At 43.1% G+C, this 16,620-nt stretch overlaps 1 protein-coding gene across 14 annotated transcripts in view; it reads right to left on the reverse strand.

Annotated features, from left to right (window-relative positions):
• Positions 1 to 16,620, reverse strand: part of Nsd3 (nuclear receptor binding SET domain protein 3) — a 113,335-nt gene that overhangs the window by 39,761 nt on the left and 56,954 nt on the right. For 8 of the 14 annotated variants that reach the window (XM_039094399.2, XM_063275245.1, XM_039094402.2 and 5 more), the window contains 4 exons: positions 12,612 to 13,127; positions 9,831 to 9,957; positions 3,165 to 3,265; positions 784 to 832 (listed from right to left, as the gene is read on the reverse strand). In XM_039094399.2, coding sequence (XP_038950327.1) covers positions 784 to 832; positions 3,165 to 3,265; positions 9,831 to 9,957; positions 12,612 to 13,127 — 793 coding nt within the window. The remainder of the gene's footprint in view (positions 1 to 783; positions 833 to 3,164; positions 3,266 to 9,830; positions 9,958 to 12,611; positions 13,128 to 16,620) is intronic. The other 6 variants (XM_063275246.1, XM_006253311.5, XM_006253309.5 and 3 more) reach the window with 1 other exon arrangement.

Raw genomic sequence — 16,620 nt, forward strand, 5'->3', positions numbered from 1 at the left:
TCCACGGAGACCATCGCTGCAGACTTCTCCCCGAGAGTGCGGACAGGGTGGTGCTTTATTTATTTTAAATACTGCAGTTTGCCCAGAGTAAACTACAGGTACTAAGTACAGTTTGAGCTCACCAGAATCTCAAGAGTCATGCTATGGAGTTCGTAACTATACTCAGATTGCACACGGAAAACACATATATAAGTTTAAGGCTTGTTAAACTTTGTGCATATCTCAAGGAGATTGACATATGGTCATCTAATGGTGGCCATAGTTATGCTAACGGGTCAATTTACAACAGAATTGATTGTACAGCACTGAAAAAGTGTGGTTATCATTTTCTCCCAGTCAAGCTGTCCTGTCTGATTTGCCATAGTCCATTTTTGACAAACATTAATAGCTACTATTCGGTATTCAGTCGAATACCAAAAAAGTGGATTCGTCACATCCCTAGTTTATAAGCCAGTGAAATCCCAAAATCTTACAGAGAAAAGTTGGAAACAATACCAAGTCTACATGGTGTTCGCTAATTTATCAAAACAAGAAAGACTTCTCACATGGACGTACAGAGTAGAATCAACTCTCTCTCTCTCTCTCTCTCTCTCTCTCTCTCTCTCTCTCTCTCACACACACACACACACACACACACACACGCACACACACACGGTGAAATTCCACACTGAACAGCAACAGAGATTTACAGAGACAGACAAAAATACATGAAGCACAAATCAATTATTCTTAAAACTTGGTTTAATCAAGGCAATGCAAGGCAGCACCAGCAGAGGAACTCACCTTTCTGTAATCCGGTCTTCAGGGAAGCCTGAGGAGATGTTTCAACCTGCTTGGACAGAAAAATACAAGGTTAACAGGAGATTTTCTTTTTCCACTTGTAGAAAATAGAGGGAAAAAATTACATTTTCATCAATCTAGATAGTGATGAGCGATCCATGTCATTGAGAGCCTGAAGTCAATCCCATCCTCTGGGTCAAGTAGTCTGTCTTGGGGTCAGGGAGGCTTAAGCCCTAGCTGCCTGTGCTGAGTACCAAGTGACAGCATAGCCTCATGCTCTTTAGCAAAGACTTCCCACCACTCCCCTGGTGCTTGAGGAGAACCAGAGTCTTTTCCTCAGTGTCTGGGAGGCAGGCGAGGGGCTGTTTCTGTGACCAGCCCCACTGTTGCTATGAACCCCTCCCGCCCCAAAGACATTAGGATAAATTTTTACTTACTATGATACTCAGGTTAATGTAACTCACGCCACTTTAAGACCCTTCCTTCCGCGCCTGCACTCCCAGCTAAGTTGCTGGGAATCGGGACCCTCTCTGTAGAGAGTGCTACATGGTTCCATACAGCTGGAAGCTCAATACTTGTGCTGCTAGAACAGACTGAGTAAGTCTGTGCTACTGCATTAGCACTTCCTTGAGTGTCTTATGAACAGTGTCTTGATCCTACATTAGGAGAGCGAGATCAGAAGTTATTCTGCCAATGTCTACGTAAAACACGTGGTACTGGAAGGCTGAACCGTTGGAATAGGGAGATGCTGTTTGCAGAAGTTTCTGTTTGGGCTAGGAGGGAATCTTATGTTTCTTTAAGATGTGAAATATGCATGTTGAAACACATTTTGTAAATATTTAAGGATTGTTCTAAGCTTTTTAAAAATTTTTTTATTTTTTTTTTACAACAGGTAAAAAAACATACAACAGGAATGCTTTTGTACGATACAATTAGTTGTACAAATATAAAATCTTCTAGACAATCACTGGTATTAGGCTACTACTAACTATATATAACACAGTGGCAGTAACAATTTGTCCCATTAGTTTTACTCATTCTGTTTATTTATTTTAAACTGACTGGTCACAGACTGAATTTGGGAACCAGGTGGCAAAGTTACAATTTCATTTTGGTAACAAATACTATAGATTTGTCAGACTTGGATTTTTTTTTTTTTTTTGCAATTTCCTCTATATGGAAATCATATGATAAATGACAAATATTACTTAAATTTTAGCTAAATATTCTCAAAAATGTTTTATATGCTTATGATACCATAGAGCACCCACAAAGTTAGCTTTTAAATTTGGAAATTTAAAATTATGAAGATTTTTAAATAAAAAAGTACATACTCTTCCAAGGTAAATTGCTTTAAAATATTAAAGTTACTAGAACTAATTCTGAAGTTTTAATACTAGATGATTGGGCTATAAAAAATAAATATTCTAAAGCTGGTTATGGTGTCAGACACCTTTAATCCCAGCAATGGGGAGGCTGAGGCAGGTGGATCTCTGTGAATGTCTGGCCAGCCTGGTCTATATATTTTGTTCCAGGCCAACCAGGGCTACTTAGTGAGACCCTGTCTCAAAAAGTGAAGAAAGGAAAGAAAAGAATGGGGACCAGCTCAGTGGCAAAGTGCTTACCTAAAAATGGTATTCATTCATTTTATAAAAATCAAAAAAATTCCATGAGTTTATAATTGATAGAACCACTTCTCAGAATTCTTTGAAAAGGTAATTTCACATGTATATTACTACATTGATTACACCAGCTGAACACATTCAATCCCACACTTTAGACTTCACTATTATTGATCTGACAGTTGGATCCTGATGAGTGCCATTTCACTGGAAAATAACATTTCAAAAGATCCATGATACCGACAGAAAAGCCTAGAATTACCTGATTCTTAAGTATAAGAATATAAATTAAATTAATTTGATTTGTTTAAAAAATAAAAACAATATATACCAGCAGCTTAAACCAAAAAATCAAAGTTTTTAAAAAGGGAACTCAATGACGGTTCCAAGGAAAACTCATGAAAACATGAACTTATTGTGCTTATAACAGAAATTTCAAAATGAATGTCAGGGTCTCGCACCGCTGGCTTCCCATCTCCCAAACCTGCTGTCTGTGAAAATGCCTGAAGCACCATCACAGGACAGCGGTTTGAGTAGTCACCACTGCAGCCCCGTCAGGACAGATGGAAAGATAGTTCAGGAAGGAGGCCCAGATGGGGAGGGTCTTTCTCTGGTGACAGGAAATGAGCATTACAGAGACGCTTTAACTCTCTGCGTGTAGGAATGAGCCCCCACATTACAGACACGCTTTAACTCTCTACGTGTAGGAATGAGCCCCCACATTACAGACACGCTTTAACTCTCTACGTGTGAGAAGCCAACCTGCTCCTTTTTGATCTTCTTCTTTGACACAACCTCGGTGGATTTCTCTGACTCAGATCGAGTCCTGATTGATCTTCTCTGCTGCTTCTTTTCTACTGGGCCTAAGAGATGATTTAAGCACACACATAAACAAAACCGTATTTAAGGACTGTTTGACTCATTTGGTTAAGATCTGACCAGATTCTTGACTTTTAAAATCCATTATTTACAGAATTCTAATTAAAAGTCATTAAAAACTTTTATATACTTGGGAATGCAAAATTATTTAATGGCTCAAATAAGCTCAGAATGAGCTCTATAAAAGATTCTACTTCTACAAATAAAGGGGGTTCTAGTTTAGTTTAAAGTCAGGCCAAAACAGCAGAGGCACAGTTTACACTGAAGGAGGAAAAACATGCTTAACGAAGAGTAATGCCGGGGATAGGAAGCTACATGGGGCTAAGCTCAGAAAGAATGAGCAAAAACAAACAAAAAAGGAATCATGGGAAAACTAATTACAACCAATTTTTAATATTTTTCATGCTAAATACTAAAATAAGCTTGAGGCTCTGAGTGTGTGTGTGTGTGTGTGTGTGTGTGTGTGTGTGTGTGTGTGTGTGTGTGTGTATTGAGACAGGGTCTCACTATGTAGTCTTGGCTGACCTGGAACTCAAAGACATCCAACAGACTCTACCTCCTAAGTGCTGGGATTAAAGGATGAGATTCCGGGGCTAAGCTCTTTAAACAGTACGGTTGTTTAAAAAATAAACTGATAAAAACTTACATGGACCTCATGCGAAAACTAAAGCTGACCTGGCAACTGGGAGGAATGCTGAGTCAGGGGTGAATCTCCCGGAGACACTGCGAACAGCAGTACCTTTACTGCACCCATGTCAGGTCTCTCGTACAACCGATCGAAATGCCCTTCCTACACAGAACTCACTTCCTGAGCCAGTGAATAGCTCAGCAGGTAAAGGTACAAGACACCAAGCCTGACGACCTGACTTCTGTCCCCAGAACCCATATGGTGGAAGGAGGGAAGCAGCCTCGTGATGTCCTCTGACCTCGGCCATGTGCCTCTGAGGTCAGAGACAAGTCTCCCACGCAGCACTGCAGGTCACCTTCACCTCTCTTCATCTGGCAGCTCTGTGTTACACAGAAATGTTTCCCCTCACCTTGGCTCAAAGCCACAAAAAGGAGTAATTCCACTACTTTGGCTTTAGAAGAATTGGTAGTTTGGTGATACACATTTTATGTACCTGTGCGTGTGCGTGTATATGGTTCACATGCCACCGTGCCAGTGTGGTGACCAGACTTGTGGGGTAGGCTCTCTCCTTCTGCCCTGGGATCCTGGCAATCAACCTCCGGTCATCAGGTGCCTCTACCCACTGAGTATCTCCCTGGCTATTTTTCTTATATGTATGGGTACACCTGTGTACATGCACGGTCACATACATGTGCATGGATGTGTGCACATGTTAGTACACACACCAGTGAAGGCACTGGAATCAAATCCACCAGGGCTAACGGCTAGTTTCCAGAGCCACCTTCCAAGGCTGGAGTGCAGGGGGGCCACCTCACTCATCTGGCAGTGTGGCAACAGTGTACTTCAGAGCTATAATTAACCTGCTACTAGAGTGATGGCAGAACCTAGTCACAGATGTCATCTTCTACTCTCAACCTTTCTCCTTAAACTGATAAAAATGTTTACTAAAGCAAGAGGTAGCCATCCCTCATGAAACCTGCTGAGGATCTCACAGAGCCCATGTTTTAATCACTACTCCAGGACTACCTAGAAGAAGGAAAGAAAAATAACAAGCAAACAAACAAACAAAACTCGATTGTTTGTAGGGGACACGAGTGGAGCAAAGTGTAATCAATCTAGTCACAGAAGTCACTGTACTTTCTCATTGTTGACCAGATCTGTTTTTGTTTTGTTTGTTTGTTTGCTGCTTTGGTTTTTTGAGATGGGTTCTCATGTAGAACAGACTAGCCTTGAACACACCACACAGTCAAGGGTGATCAGGAAGTCCTGACGTCCCTGCCTCCACCTCTCAAGTGCTGGGCCTCAGAGGTACAGGCCAACAGTTTAGATGGTGCTGGGGGTTGAACCAGGGCTTTGTGCATGCTAGGCAGACACTCTACCAATGGACCACATCCCCAACCCTGACCTATATCTTACAGAGGGGTAAGCAACATGACTTCTTAAGATTTTTCTGGCCAGATGGCGGTGGTGGTACTGGTAGTGCATGCCTTTACACCCAGCATTAAGGAGAAAGAGGGAGGCAGGTGGATCTCTGAGTTTGGGGCCAACCTCATCTAAGGAGCAAGCTACAGGACAGCCAGGACTATAAAGAGAAACCCTGTCTTGATAAACAAAAACGACAAATTATTCTGAAAGGTACCTAAAGAACAAACACAATTTAAAACCACTAACAACTTTTACATTTATTTTCTCAAGGGTGTTATGTGTGTGTGTGTGTGTGTGTGTGTGTGTGTGTGTGTGTGTGTATTTGGAAAATAATGTAGTAACCTAGTATGAATATAAATATTCTTCAAAGTCACATAAATGTCAGTGGTACACAGTTTATGTATTTAAGTTTTAAAAAAAGCTCAAGGACTCTCGGCTTGCAGTTGAGACAATGGCACGGTGGCTTCTAAGGGAAACTGGTCTCAATTCTCATCCTTGGACTACTAGCAATCTCTACAGAAAAAGAGAGGTGATTGCTTAAAAGACAAAAGCATGTTTATCAGACACAAAGGCAACAGACGAAAGGCAGACACAGAGCCCTAACCCATCCTGGAAAGCGGGTTCAAGTCAAACCTTAGAGCCTAAGCTCTGTGTGTCTAAGAAATCAGACAGCCTTTTCCTAAGTTCAAAGTACAACATTCAACTTAAAGAAAACAAAGAAGTTCACAACAGAACTTGAAACTTAAAATGAACAGAAAAGACGTTTGGTAGCTGAGGGGAAGGGAAGAAAAAAGGCCCATTAACAAAAGCTGTGGCACTTAAGAAGTGTCCAGTAGTAAAGAAGAATCTGTTTTCACCCCTCTTGAGAGACTACGGATGTGTAAATAAAGATCTGGATATCCCACTTAACATAGACAAATTAACAAAGCTGCTATAAAAACCCGCATGCGTATCTAAATAGCTGAGGCCAAATGTTTTTGTTTTTGTTGTTGTTGTTATAGCTAAAGGAGGCGGACAATACAGCACGGCCAGCCAGTGCAAAGCCTAAGACACTAGCTCACCTTCACCTTCCCTGAATTAGATGGTGTCTGCTGTCATTCACCCCCTCTTTCAGTTCAGCTTCCCTTCCCACTTGTTCCTGGATAAAGATGCTGTTCACTGTGTCTCATTCAACTTGTGCCCAAGCCCATGTGAATGGCCGCACCCTGTCCTGCTGCCTTCACCCTAGTTTTAGATAGCCAGACCAAGGCCTTCTCTTTCTTCCCTTTTTTTCCCCTCCAAGACAGGATTTTTCTGACTAGCCCTGGCTATTCTGTCCTGAAACTTGCTCTGTAGACCAGGCTGGCTTCAGAGATGTGCCTGCCTCTGCCTCCAGAGAAACACACTAGCCCTGCCTGACCCAAGTGGAATGGTGCGTGTTTTATAGTTTTTGTAATAATTCAGATTTGACTTAGATTCAACTCATGAAAATAGCCCTCAGTTCCCTCCATCACACGCTTGCCTACATTAATACTGACTCAAGATCTCGCTTTCTATTCTACTTTCCAGACTCTGACTCTTCCAGAAGATTATCTCATCAGTATACTATTAAAATATTGTGGGCTGGAGAGATGGCTCAGCGGTTAAGAGCACCGACTGCTCTTCCAGAGGTCCTGAGTTCAATTCCCAGCAACCACATGGTGGCTCACAACCATCTGTAATGAGATCTGATGCCCTCTTCTGGTGTGTCTGAAGACAGCTACAGTGTACTTATAATAAATAAATAAGTCTTAAAAAAAATATTGTAAGACGTATACTGAGCCAGTGACATACCTCAGTGGGTAAAGGCACTTGCCACCAGAGACCTGCACTGTGGAAGGACAGAACCCATTTCTGTAGGTTTTCCTGAGATCTGTGCAGTGGCACACATGCACCGCACATACAAATAAATACATGTCATTTTTTGGAAAAGGAAGCATATATATACATACATACATACATACATATACACACACACACACACACACACACACACACAACACACAACACACACACAGTGTCTGCCCTTCATTCCTAAATCCCTAATTCTTTACATGGTATAAATGCATAATTTGTTCCTGGCACAGAGCCGTAAGTGGATGACAGCAGATCTGTCTTTTACTCTGGTGAGATAACTCCCGATGGGCTGCTAGGCAGTGGCTGGTCACTAGAAGGACAAACTCCCAGGGAAGATGGGCTGGAATCTAAATTACCAATAGATCGTCTGCGTGTGCCAAAGCCTCCTAAAACCCTCTGAACCATGGCAGTAGAAAACTTCCAGATGAGGACACAGGAGGGGCCTGGGAAGGCAGAGAGACCTAAGAAGGATACAGAAAGTATATAGCCCTTGTCTGTTTGCACATCTGTGGTATCCGTAATGACAATCTGGTAAGCTTCAATGAAGTGCTCACCTGAGTCCTGGGACCAAGGGACTCAATCAGAGGAGGAAGTAGTAGCGATCCCAACAGGTAGACTGTCAACCAGAAACTCTGGAGACAGGGTTAGAGATGGTAGGTGAGGCCAGAGGATCTGGAATCTAAAGCTAGCCTAGGCTACGTTGGAAGAATCCTATCTAAAACAAAACAAACAAAACAAAAAACCAAAACCAACCAGAAAAACACCAAAGCAAAGCAACCACCAAGTGTAGAGAGACCCTGTCTCAAACAAAACAAAACAGAACAAACCCAAAACAGTTGCTTAGCAGATACTAAGACCCAGTCAGTATGGGGGGAAAATAATCCACTAATCTAGGTCACAGGACTGTGGCCAATGATTGGCAGAACAGAAATGGTTTAGTTTTTTTCTTCCTATATTACAAACAAACATTAAAGCACAAAGTAAAATAAATTCTTATTTCTAAGATAAGATTCTAAATGATCACGCTAATTAAAGCTTTTTTTCAGCTAAGCGTTGAACTTCGGCCAGTGTCCATCCCAGACAACCATTCTACCACTAACCTATGTAACAGTCTATGGGGGTGGGGGAGTGGTTGAGACAGGTTCTCACTCCTCAGCCCAGGCTATCCTGGAATAGCCCAAGCTAACTTTGGCTGACAGTGATCTTCTTGCCTAGCCCTCCAACTGCTGGATAACAGGTAGGAGACCACCACTTGGCTCCCATCCCACAATACCATTTGATTTTGGCACAAGATCTCACTAAGTTGCCTACGCTGGCCTTGAAACTGGGATGCTCGTGAAAGGCTCTTCAACTGATCACAGCTCTATTTTTACTGACTATATGAAGCAAAATAATATGTAATACTATTTCTAATAATACATATTAGAATAATACTCATTATACCATCCATATAGTACTGTCATTATGGCACAAATATTCCACACAATCTGTTAAAACTAAGATACATTTTAAAGCCCTTTTGAAAAACAGCTTCAGTCTGCTAAGGTGGCTCAGGGAATAGGAGCTCGCTGGCTGCCATGTCTGACCTGTTTGATCCTCAGGGCCCATATCAAGAGACCAACTCCCACAAGCAGTCCATCCCCTGAGATCTACATGCATGCCATGGCATGTGTGCCAAGTGCACACATGCACACATAAGTAAGTAAAAGTAATTAAATCTTTAAATAAAGACATAGCCTTAAACCTTCCAAAGGTACAGCCTTACTAAACACAGCTATTTTTCTTTCTCTGTTTTTGTTGTTGCAGTTTCCTGTCGTTTTGTTTTATACAACCCCGGCAGGCCTGGAACTTGCTATGCAGGCAAGATAGGCATCAAACTCACAGAGATCTACCTGCCTCTGTTACCTCCCTGCCTCAGGTGTTCCTCTTTTTAAGGATGATAATAGTGCCATTTTCATTTCAGGGTGCCTGCTAATCAGAGAACAGGTTACAGCAGAGTAGCTAGGTCCTGGGTCCCCAGCCACTAACCCTGCACACACCCAAACAACAACTGTGTTTCCAGCTGAGGAGAAAGGAGCCAATGGTGAGGGTGAACATGTCTCCTGCTGCTGGAGAGGGAGCCGCTGTTCTATGCTATGAAATGTAAAGGACTTCACATGTTTACCATTCATAGCTATAACGCCCCCTTTTGCCTTCCTTTCTTTTTTTTGAGCTGGGATGTTGCTGGTTTCTTTTCCCTGGGGTTACACGAATGCCACTGTGCTCGGCATAGAATTTACAGCTGCATTCTTAATTATGGAGCTGTGCTAGTATTTCGGGGAAAGAACTATGAATACGACTCTCTAGCTCTGATTCATTACTTCCTTCTGAAAGAATGGCTGCCTACATGTAAGTGTGCACCATGTGCACCTGTGGACCTGGTGCCCGTGGAGGCCAGGGAGGGCATCAGGTCCCTGGGACTGGAGTTACAGCGTTAGCCAGCACACAGAGCAAGGACGCTCACTATGAAACGTGCGTGCGCGTGTGTCGTGGCCTGCTTTCCTTCACCTTCGTGTACCTTTGATAACGAAGATGTCTGAGGGACCTGTCAGGATGATGCGGGTGCCCTTGGTCGTACCCACCTGCAGAACCAGATGTGGCCTCCGGAGGTGACGCGCTCGGAGTCGACTTCTCGTTTCTCTGACTTGGTGAAGAGATTATAAGCCTGTCTTGCCCCCTGACACTTATTTCTGTTTTGTTACCAATTCCCTTTAAAACGAGGCAGAATAAAGAACAAGTGATTAGCAGGCGCATAGCATCCTGAGCTTATAAAGCTGGCTCAACTCAGACTTGTACTGTCAGTTACGACTGTTATTATCAGAAAGATCTTAGTAAGTCATCAGGATGTATTTCCATGAGATCCCTTGAAAGAAAAAGGAAAATCTGCCTTAAGTCCAGGTGATAAACATTCTTAATAAATAAACCTGCAGGACCCTGTTTTCTGTCAAAAAAAAAAAAAAAAAAAAAAAGTAACTCCTACTCTGAACAGCTTTTCTTTACACCACTGTCATTTGGTGAAGTCGTCTGTTACAAAGGTAGAAAGGTCACTGTGTCTTGAGATGAGAACACCTTTAGATATTAGATATTTAGATATGCCGTTTATATTACAAAATGGGATCAAATAGGTGACATGGAGCAGACAGACAATAAGTGCAGTTAATTTAGATCTTAATTTAGGTATTTTTTAAGGTAATGAAATAAGAGTAATCAATTGTTATATTTATTTTTCAAAAGACCGGCTGTTCTTAAAGACGTATTTGCTTTCGTTTTGGAGGTGTGAGTGTCTGCACACACGTGAGCCACACATGCCCAGTGCCTGCAGACAGAGCGCAGCCTCAGGCGCGAGTCTGTCACACAGGGGTTGTGAGCCGCCTGCGGGTCTGGGCAAGTGCAGTATGCGTTCTTCAGGGCTGAGCCGTCTCTCAAGCCCCCAAAGATAACGTTTTACCTCGAATTTTCTCCAATAGTCTTAGGGTGTTGAGGATAGTTTCTCATACAGAAGCAAATAAAACTAGCTCTCAGAATAAAGGCAATCTGTGTTCAAACGATACGCAAACGGCTATCAAAAGGCTCGGGCTGGGGCTAGAGACGGTTCACTGGCTAAGAGCATCTGCTGATCTAGGGGCTGAGCTGTCCTAACACCAATGTGCTGGTGCTCACAGCTGCCTGGGGCTCCAGCCTGAGGGATCTGGCATTCTTTTCCTGCAAGGAAGGGAAGTGAGAAAGAGGGAAGCAGGGATGAGAGAAGAGTGGGAAAGGAGAAAACAAGAAAAGAAGTCAGGTGGAAACTGTGACATAAGCTTTTCTTACATTACAATGGAGCTAAAATGTCGCTCTGTGGAGACCAATTAAACCCACAGCAGAAAGAATGGATATAGGACTCTTGGTATTTCTAAAACCAATTCTAAGAATGAAGCATCACTGTATCTAATCAATTATTTTAATGTCTACCTATGTCTATGCTAATGGAGAAAAAAGAACGTAATTCCTTAATATACACATGCATGTGATGTGATTAAATCAAAACCACAAACCCCAAATTATGAAGTGGGCTAGAAGGTCTGTACATACTTCAATGTTATGAAGAATTCTGACACCTTCAAAGCCAAAAACTAACTGCCTGAAAGAGAAACTCGGGGTAGACTGATGGAGGTTTAGTGGCCGGCCTACAGCATTAATACCCTTCCCTCACCTTCAGTCACTCCTGGACTAACAAAGTAATGGAATTTCTCTAAAACTCAACAAGATATGCAAGCTAACAGGAATCTACTGCCGACACAGCGATGCCAAGCTAGACATGTGGCCTTTTCTCAAAGAGCTTCTAGCTGGATGGAGAGAAGGCCCGAGCAAGGTGAGTACAGCTTTGGGAGGCGTCCTGAGCAGGAGGCAGGACCAGCCATATTCCTATTTTTTGAGGCAAGGTCTTGCTACTTAGCTCAGGCTGGCCTAATTCCTTGTCCTTCTGCCTCTGAGTGCTGGGATGATAGCCATGTGCTACCAAGCCCAGTGAGCACATCATTTAATAGGCCTCACCATGTGCGATTTAAAGATATGCAAGAAATCCTCATTGAATCTGCACGGTCCGACACAGTAGCCACATGTGGTGGACCTGAAATGTGGCTGCCTCCATTAAGAAGTCGGACACGCGCTCAGTTTGTACAAAGCTCGTCTGTGAAGGGCTGGGCTGCTTCCCTAGCTCCAGGTGTGTCGTGCACATCTATAATCCCTTGGGGGGTACAGGCAAGAGAATCAGAAGCTCAGGGTCATACTCAACTACACAGTTTAAGGCTAGCCTGGGCTACATAACTCCCTAGAGACGTGGATGGAGGAGGATATACACTGAATTCCAAAGTTAGATGACAGAGAAAGGTAGGAAACAGCTCACCAATCACTTTGTACTGACTACAGATTGAAATAACACTTAGGTACATTGAGATAAATGAACTGTGTAGATAAAATTAAAACAAAACAAAACAAAAATCTACTGCAACCAAAGAGAGCAGCAGCCACAATTATTCCAGTAGGTTTTTTTCCCTATAGCAATGGCTAATTCAGATAAAAGAAAACTTTTAATAAAAATCATACTTTACAACAAAGGAAAACTAACTCTACAAATTAGAAACAGGCAAGCTGCCCAGTTTTTTTCATGATTTCCAGGAGCTAAGCTCAATTTTAGCTGTATTGCTCAAGATTAATCTACTACAGATGGGGATGTTCCAAGAGGCAAACGGGAAGGACAGAGCTTTTTGCCCAGAGTAAACGGGAATGTATGCTTCGAATGCAGTGGATCCAGGGGGGATTTAAATCACATTCTTAAGTGGGTCTCAGTGGCATTCCCCAAACCCCTAGAGAACAAGAGGTACCTTCGTTGAATAAACAAACTGATCAATAAACTTCCCATCTCCTGTTGCATTCTGGAGAGCAAACACTTGTTCAATTTTCACAACTGGAGACATATTACACTTGTGCAGATCTAGGCTCCCCTTGTGCATTGTGATGGAGGCTGGTAAGGACTTCCTGGCGGCGGCTGTTCTCCAGGCTATTTTAACGGGAGGCGGCCCGTCCTCTTCCACACTGGTGTGCCGCCTCTGGCTCTGCCTGCGAGGGTCAGTACTCGACTGTGGGGAAGCCACCTCCCCAGCACTGGTCTGTTCTGGCTGACTGTTCCCCACAGATCTGGGCCTTCGGGGTTTCTTGACTTCCGCCTTAGAGGTAACACTCTTCTTTGCTTGGGACGGAGACTCTTCTGGCTGCTTATCGATATAGATGAACGTGTACTGTTCTACCCTTTCCTCTCGTGTCATCTGCAATGCTTTCTCTGCGTGAGCAATGCCAATATCCCACTGGGCGCGTTCTCTCTGAGGTCGGGGTTTCCGAATCTTTAGGAAAAAGATAAGAGTCTTTGTGTGAAATGTTTAGTCCAATAGGTACATTGAATTAACGCATATTTTCCAATCACTCTGCAATTTTTTTCAAATACGCATAAATATTTTTAGATTATCCAGACAGATAAACGTGCTGATCCCGTGTCATTAATAAACTAGTATTATTCTATTAAATGGCACGAAGGTCTGTTCTTTTATTTATCTTTCGTTGACTATTCTGTTGAACAGCAATAACAAAAGAAGAAAGACTACAGAAATGACAGAATCTCAGGGCCAATAAACATCAACATTAAACATGCTCCTGCAAAGTCACTGCTTTCCTCCATGTGTAGCAAGTAAGTCGGGTGCTGTGGAGAGAGATCTCAGCAACGTCTGCTGCCAACATTTGAGACATGGCCAGTCAGGATATAAGGCCAATAAGGATAGAGTGAAGAGAAAGGAGAAATCCAAGGGAGCAACAAAACAGGAAAGCCAGTGTGTGTGTGTGGGGGGGGGGGGTGTGTAAGAGTGGGGGGTGTGTGTAAGAGTGTGTGTGGGGGTGTAAGAGTGTGTGGGGGATGTAAGAGTGTATGGTGGGTGTAAGAGTGGGGGGGTGTGAGAGTGTGTGTGGGGTGTGAGAGTGTGTGTGGGGGTGTAAGAGTGTGTGTGGGGGTGTAAGAGTGTGTGGGGGGTATAAGAGTGTGTGGTGGGTGTAAGAGTGGGGGGGTGTGAGAGTGGGGGGAGTGTGAGAGTGGGGGGGGTGTGAGTGTGTGTGGGGGTGTGAGAGTGTGTGGGGTGAGGGTGTAAGAGTGGGGGTGTGAGAGTGTGTGGGGTGAGGGTGTAAGAGTGGGGGTGTGAGAGTGTGTGGGGGTAGGGGTGTGAGAGTGTGTGGGGGTTTAAGAATGTGTGTGTGGGGTGTAAGAGTGTGTATGGGGGGTGTAAGAGTGTGGGGGGTGTAAGAGTGGGGGTGTAAGAGTGTGGGGGTTGTAGGGGCTGGGGATTTAGCTCAGTGGTAGAGCGCTTACCTAGGAAGCGCAAGGCCCTGGGTTCGGTCCCCAGCTCCGAAAAAAAGAACCAAAAAAAAAAAAAAAGAGTGTGAGGGGTGTAAGAGTGTGTGTGTGGGGTGTAAGAGTGTGGGGGGGGTGTAAGAGTGTGGGGGGTATGAGAGTGTTGGGAGGGGTGTAAGAGTATGTGTGCATGAGGTGTAAGAGTGTGTGTGTAAGGGGTATAAGATGTATGTGTAGGGGGTGTAAGAGTACTCGTGAGGGGTGTGGGCAGTGTTATAGGGTGCTGGTGAGCAAACCCTGGATGCCTTTCCATAGAGGCTGAGCAGAGAGTCTGCATTGGCAGGAGGGTAAGAAAGCTCTGAATAAAAGTGAAAGAAGCTAAATAAAAGTGGTGAGCCGAGTCCGAGCTGTTTAGACGGGACCAGGGAGATGCTCAGCACAGGTCCTGCCTTCAAGCCTCACTAACCGTCCCTGGGACCCGCATGGCAGAGGAGTGAACGACTCCTCCAATTTGTCCTCTGACCTCCACATATGCATTGTGGCAGGTAAGCTATATATGTATAGACAAAATATAATAATAGTGCCAGGCAGAATGGCACACACCTTTAATGCCAAGACTGAGGAGACAGAGAAAGGCACATCTGTAGAAGTTCAAGGCTAGCCTGATCTACAAAGTAAGTTCTAGGACAGGTAAGATTACACAGTGAGACCCTATCTCAAAAAAACAAAAAGTGATAATTTTTTTAAAGAGGTAGATTTTGAGATGGCATAGTATATGCTAAATGTTGATGACTAAGCCTTTAAAATAAAGTCTGATAAAATGAAATGAAAGCCCGTGTCCCCACACAGATGGAGCGATGGCTCGATATTAAGATTATGTACTGAAGGCAGGCATGGTGGCAAATGCCTTTGTTGCCAGCACTTAGGAGGCAGAGGAAGGCAGACTTCTGTGATTTTGAGGCCAGCCTGGGACTTTCAGGATCTAGTGAGTTTCAGGACAGCCAAGGACACCAAAGGGAGACCTGAACCCCACACCCACCCCACACCCCCCATCCCCACACATACACAAAGCAGGTACTGCTCTTCCAGAAGACCAGTGAGAGCCTCAGTACCCAGAACAGGCAGCTCAGAGCGGCCTGTCACTCCAGCTCCAAAGAATCTAACACTTCTGGATTCTGCTTTATGTTTTTATTAAAACAAATAAACAATAAATAATAATTATTATTCTTTTTTCCATCCTGTAATAAATCTGAGTTGGTGTTTTGTGGTGGTCAACAAACATGTTATGTAGACCAGGCTGGACTTGAACTCCCCAAACTTACCTGCTCCTGCCTCCTATCTACTGGGATTAAAGCACTATATAAAGCAAGTATAAAAAATTAGAAATTCTGAATTATAAGAGACCTACATTTATTGCATGATATATTTGAAAAAAATTACCCTTATAAAACCTAGAACTGGGTATGTATAATGAATATGCCAGTAACATAAGATAACCAAGATAAAACAATAAAAAAAATTAAAGTATGTGTGTGTGTGTGTGTGTGTGTGTGTGTGTGTGTGTGTGTGTGTGCAGAGAGAGAGAGAGAGAGAGAGAGAGAGAGAGAGAGACCGAGACCCCCTTCCTGGTTCTATAACTCATGCTGTGAGATGAACCAGTGACTTAAGCCTTCTGTACCTTAGCTTCTTGATCTGTAGAAAAGAAAAATACCTTCTTTAAATATTACAAAGATTAAGTAAGTATATCAATAATTTAAACAATCCTTATTTCACAGGAGGTAGTAGATAAACTTTGTGACATGGTTTGGTTTGGTTTTGAGATAACCACATTGTGTGACTAAGCTCACTTCACACTTTGAACCCTCCTAGTTAGCCTCCCAAATGCTGGCGTTACACATACCACACATCTGGCTCTTATTGAGTACTTTTAAATCTTTGATAAAAATAAGTTCATTAATAGAATAAATTAGAATTACAGGAAGATAGTAATACAGAAAAATATTTACAATCCTTATCAAAATAAGTGTCATTAATAGCTTCTGGATGTGTGCACATCAATTCACAAGAGATCATAAAACTGGTTTTGTTTTTTGAGATAGGATCCCGTGTGTCCCAAGCTAGCCCTATAACTCTATGTAGCAGAAATTACAGCTCTAATCCTCCTGCCTCTACTGGGTATGCAGCCACGTCCAGTTTATGTGGAAGCAACAACCCAAGGCAGGGCTTTATGTACACGGGAAACACCCTGCCATGGGAACTCCGGCCTCGGTTTTAGCACTACTATACTGTTCCATGACACATACACCTATTTATTTCTTTATTATGGTTTTTGAGAAAGGGCTTCACTATGTAGCTCTGAATGGCTTGGAATTTGATATATACACCAGGCGGGCCTCAAACTTTAAAGTGACACTTGTGCTTCACGAACATGCGCTTGGATTATGGGCACATAGCACTAGGACTAGCTATAGCATGCATCGGTGGACAGTGGGGTACAGTTT

Source organism: Rattus norvegicus, chromosome 16 (assembly GCF_036323735.1).
Source record: "Rattus norvegicus strain BN/NHsdMcwi chromosome 16, GRCr8, whole genome shotgun sequence".
NCBI lineage: Eukaryota > Metazoa > Chordata > Mammalia > Rodentia > Muridae > Rattus > Rattus norvegicus.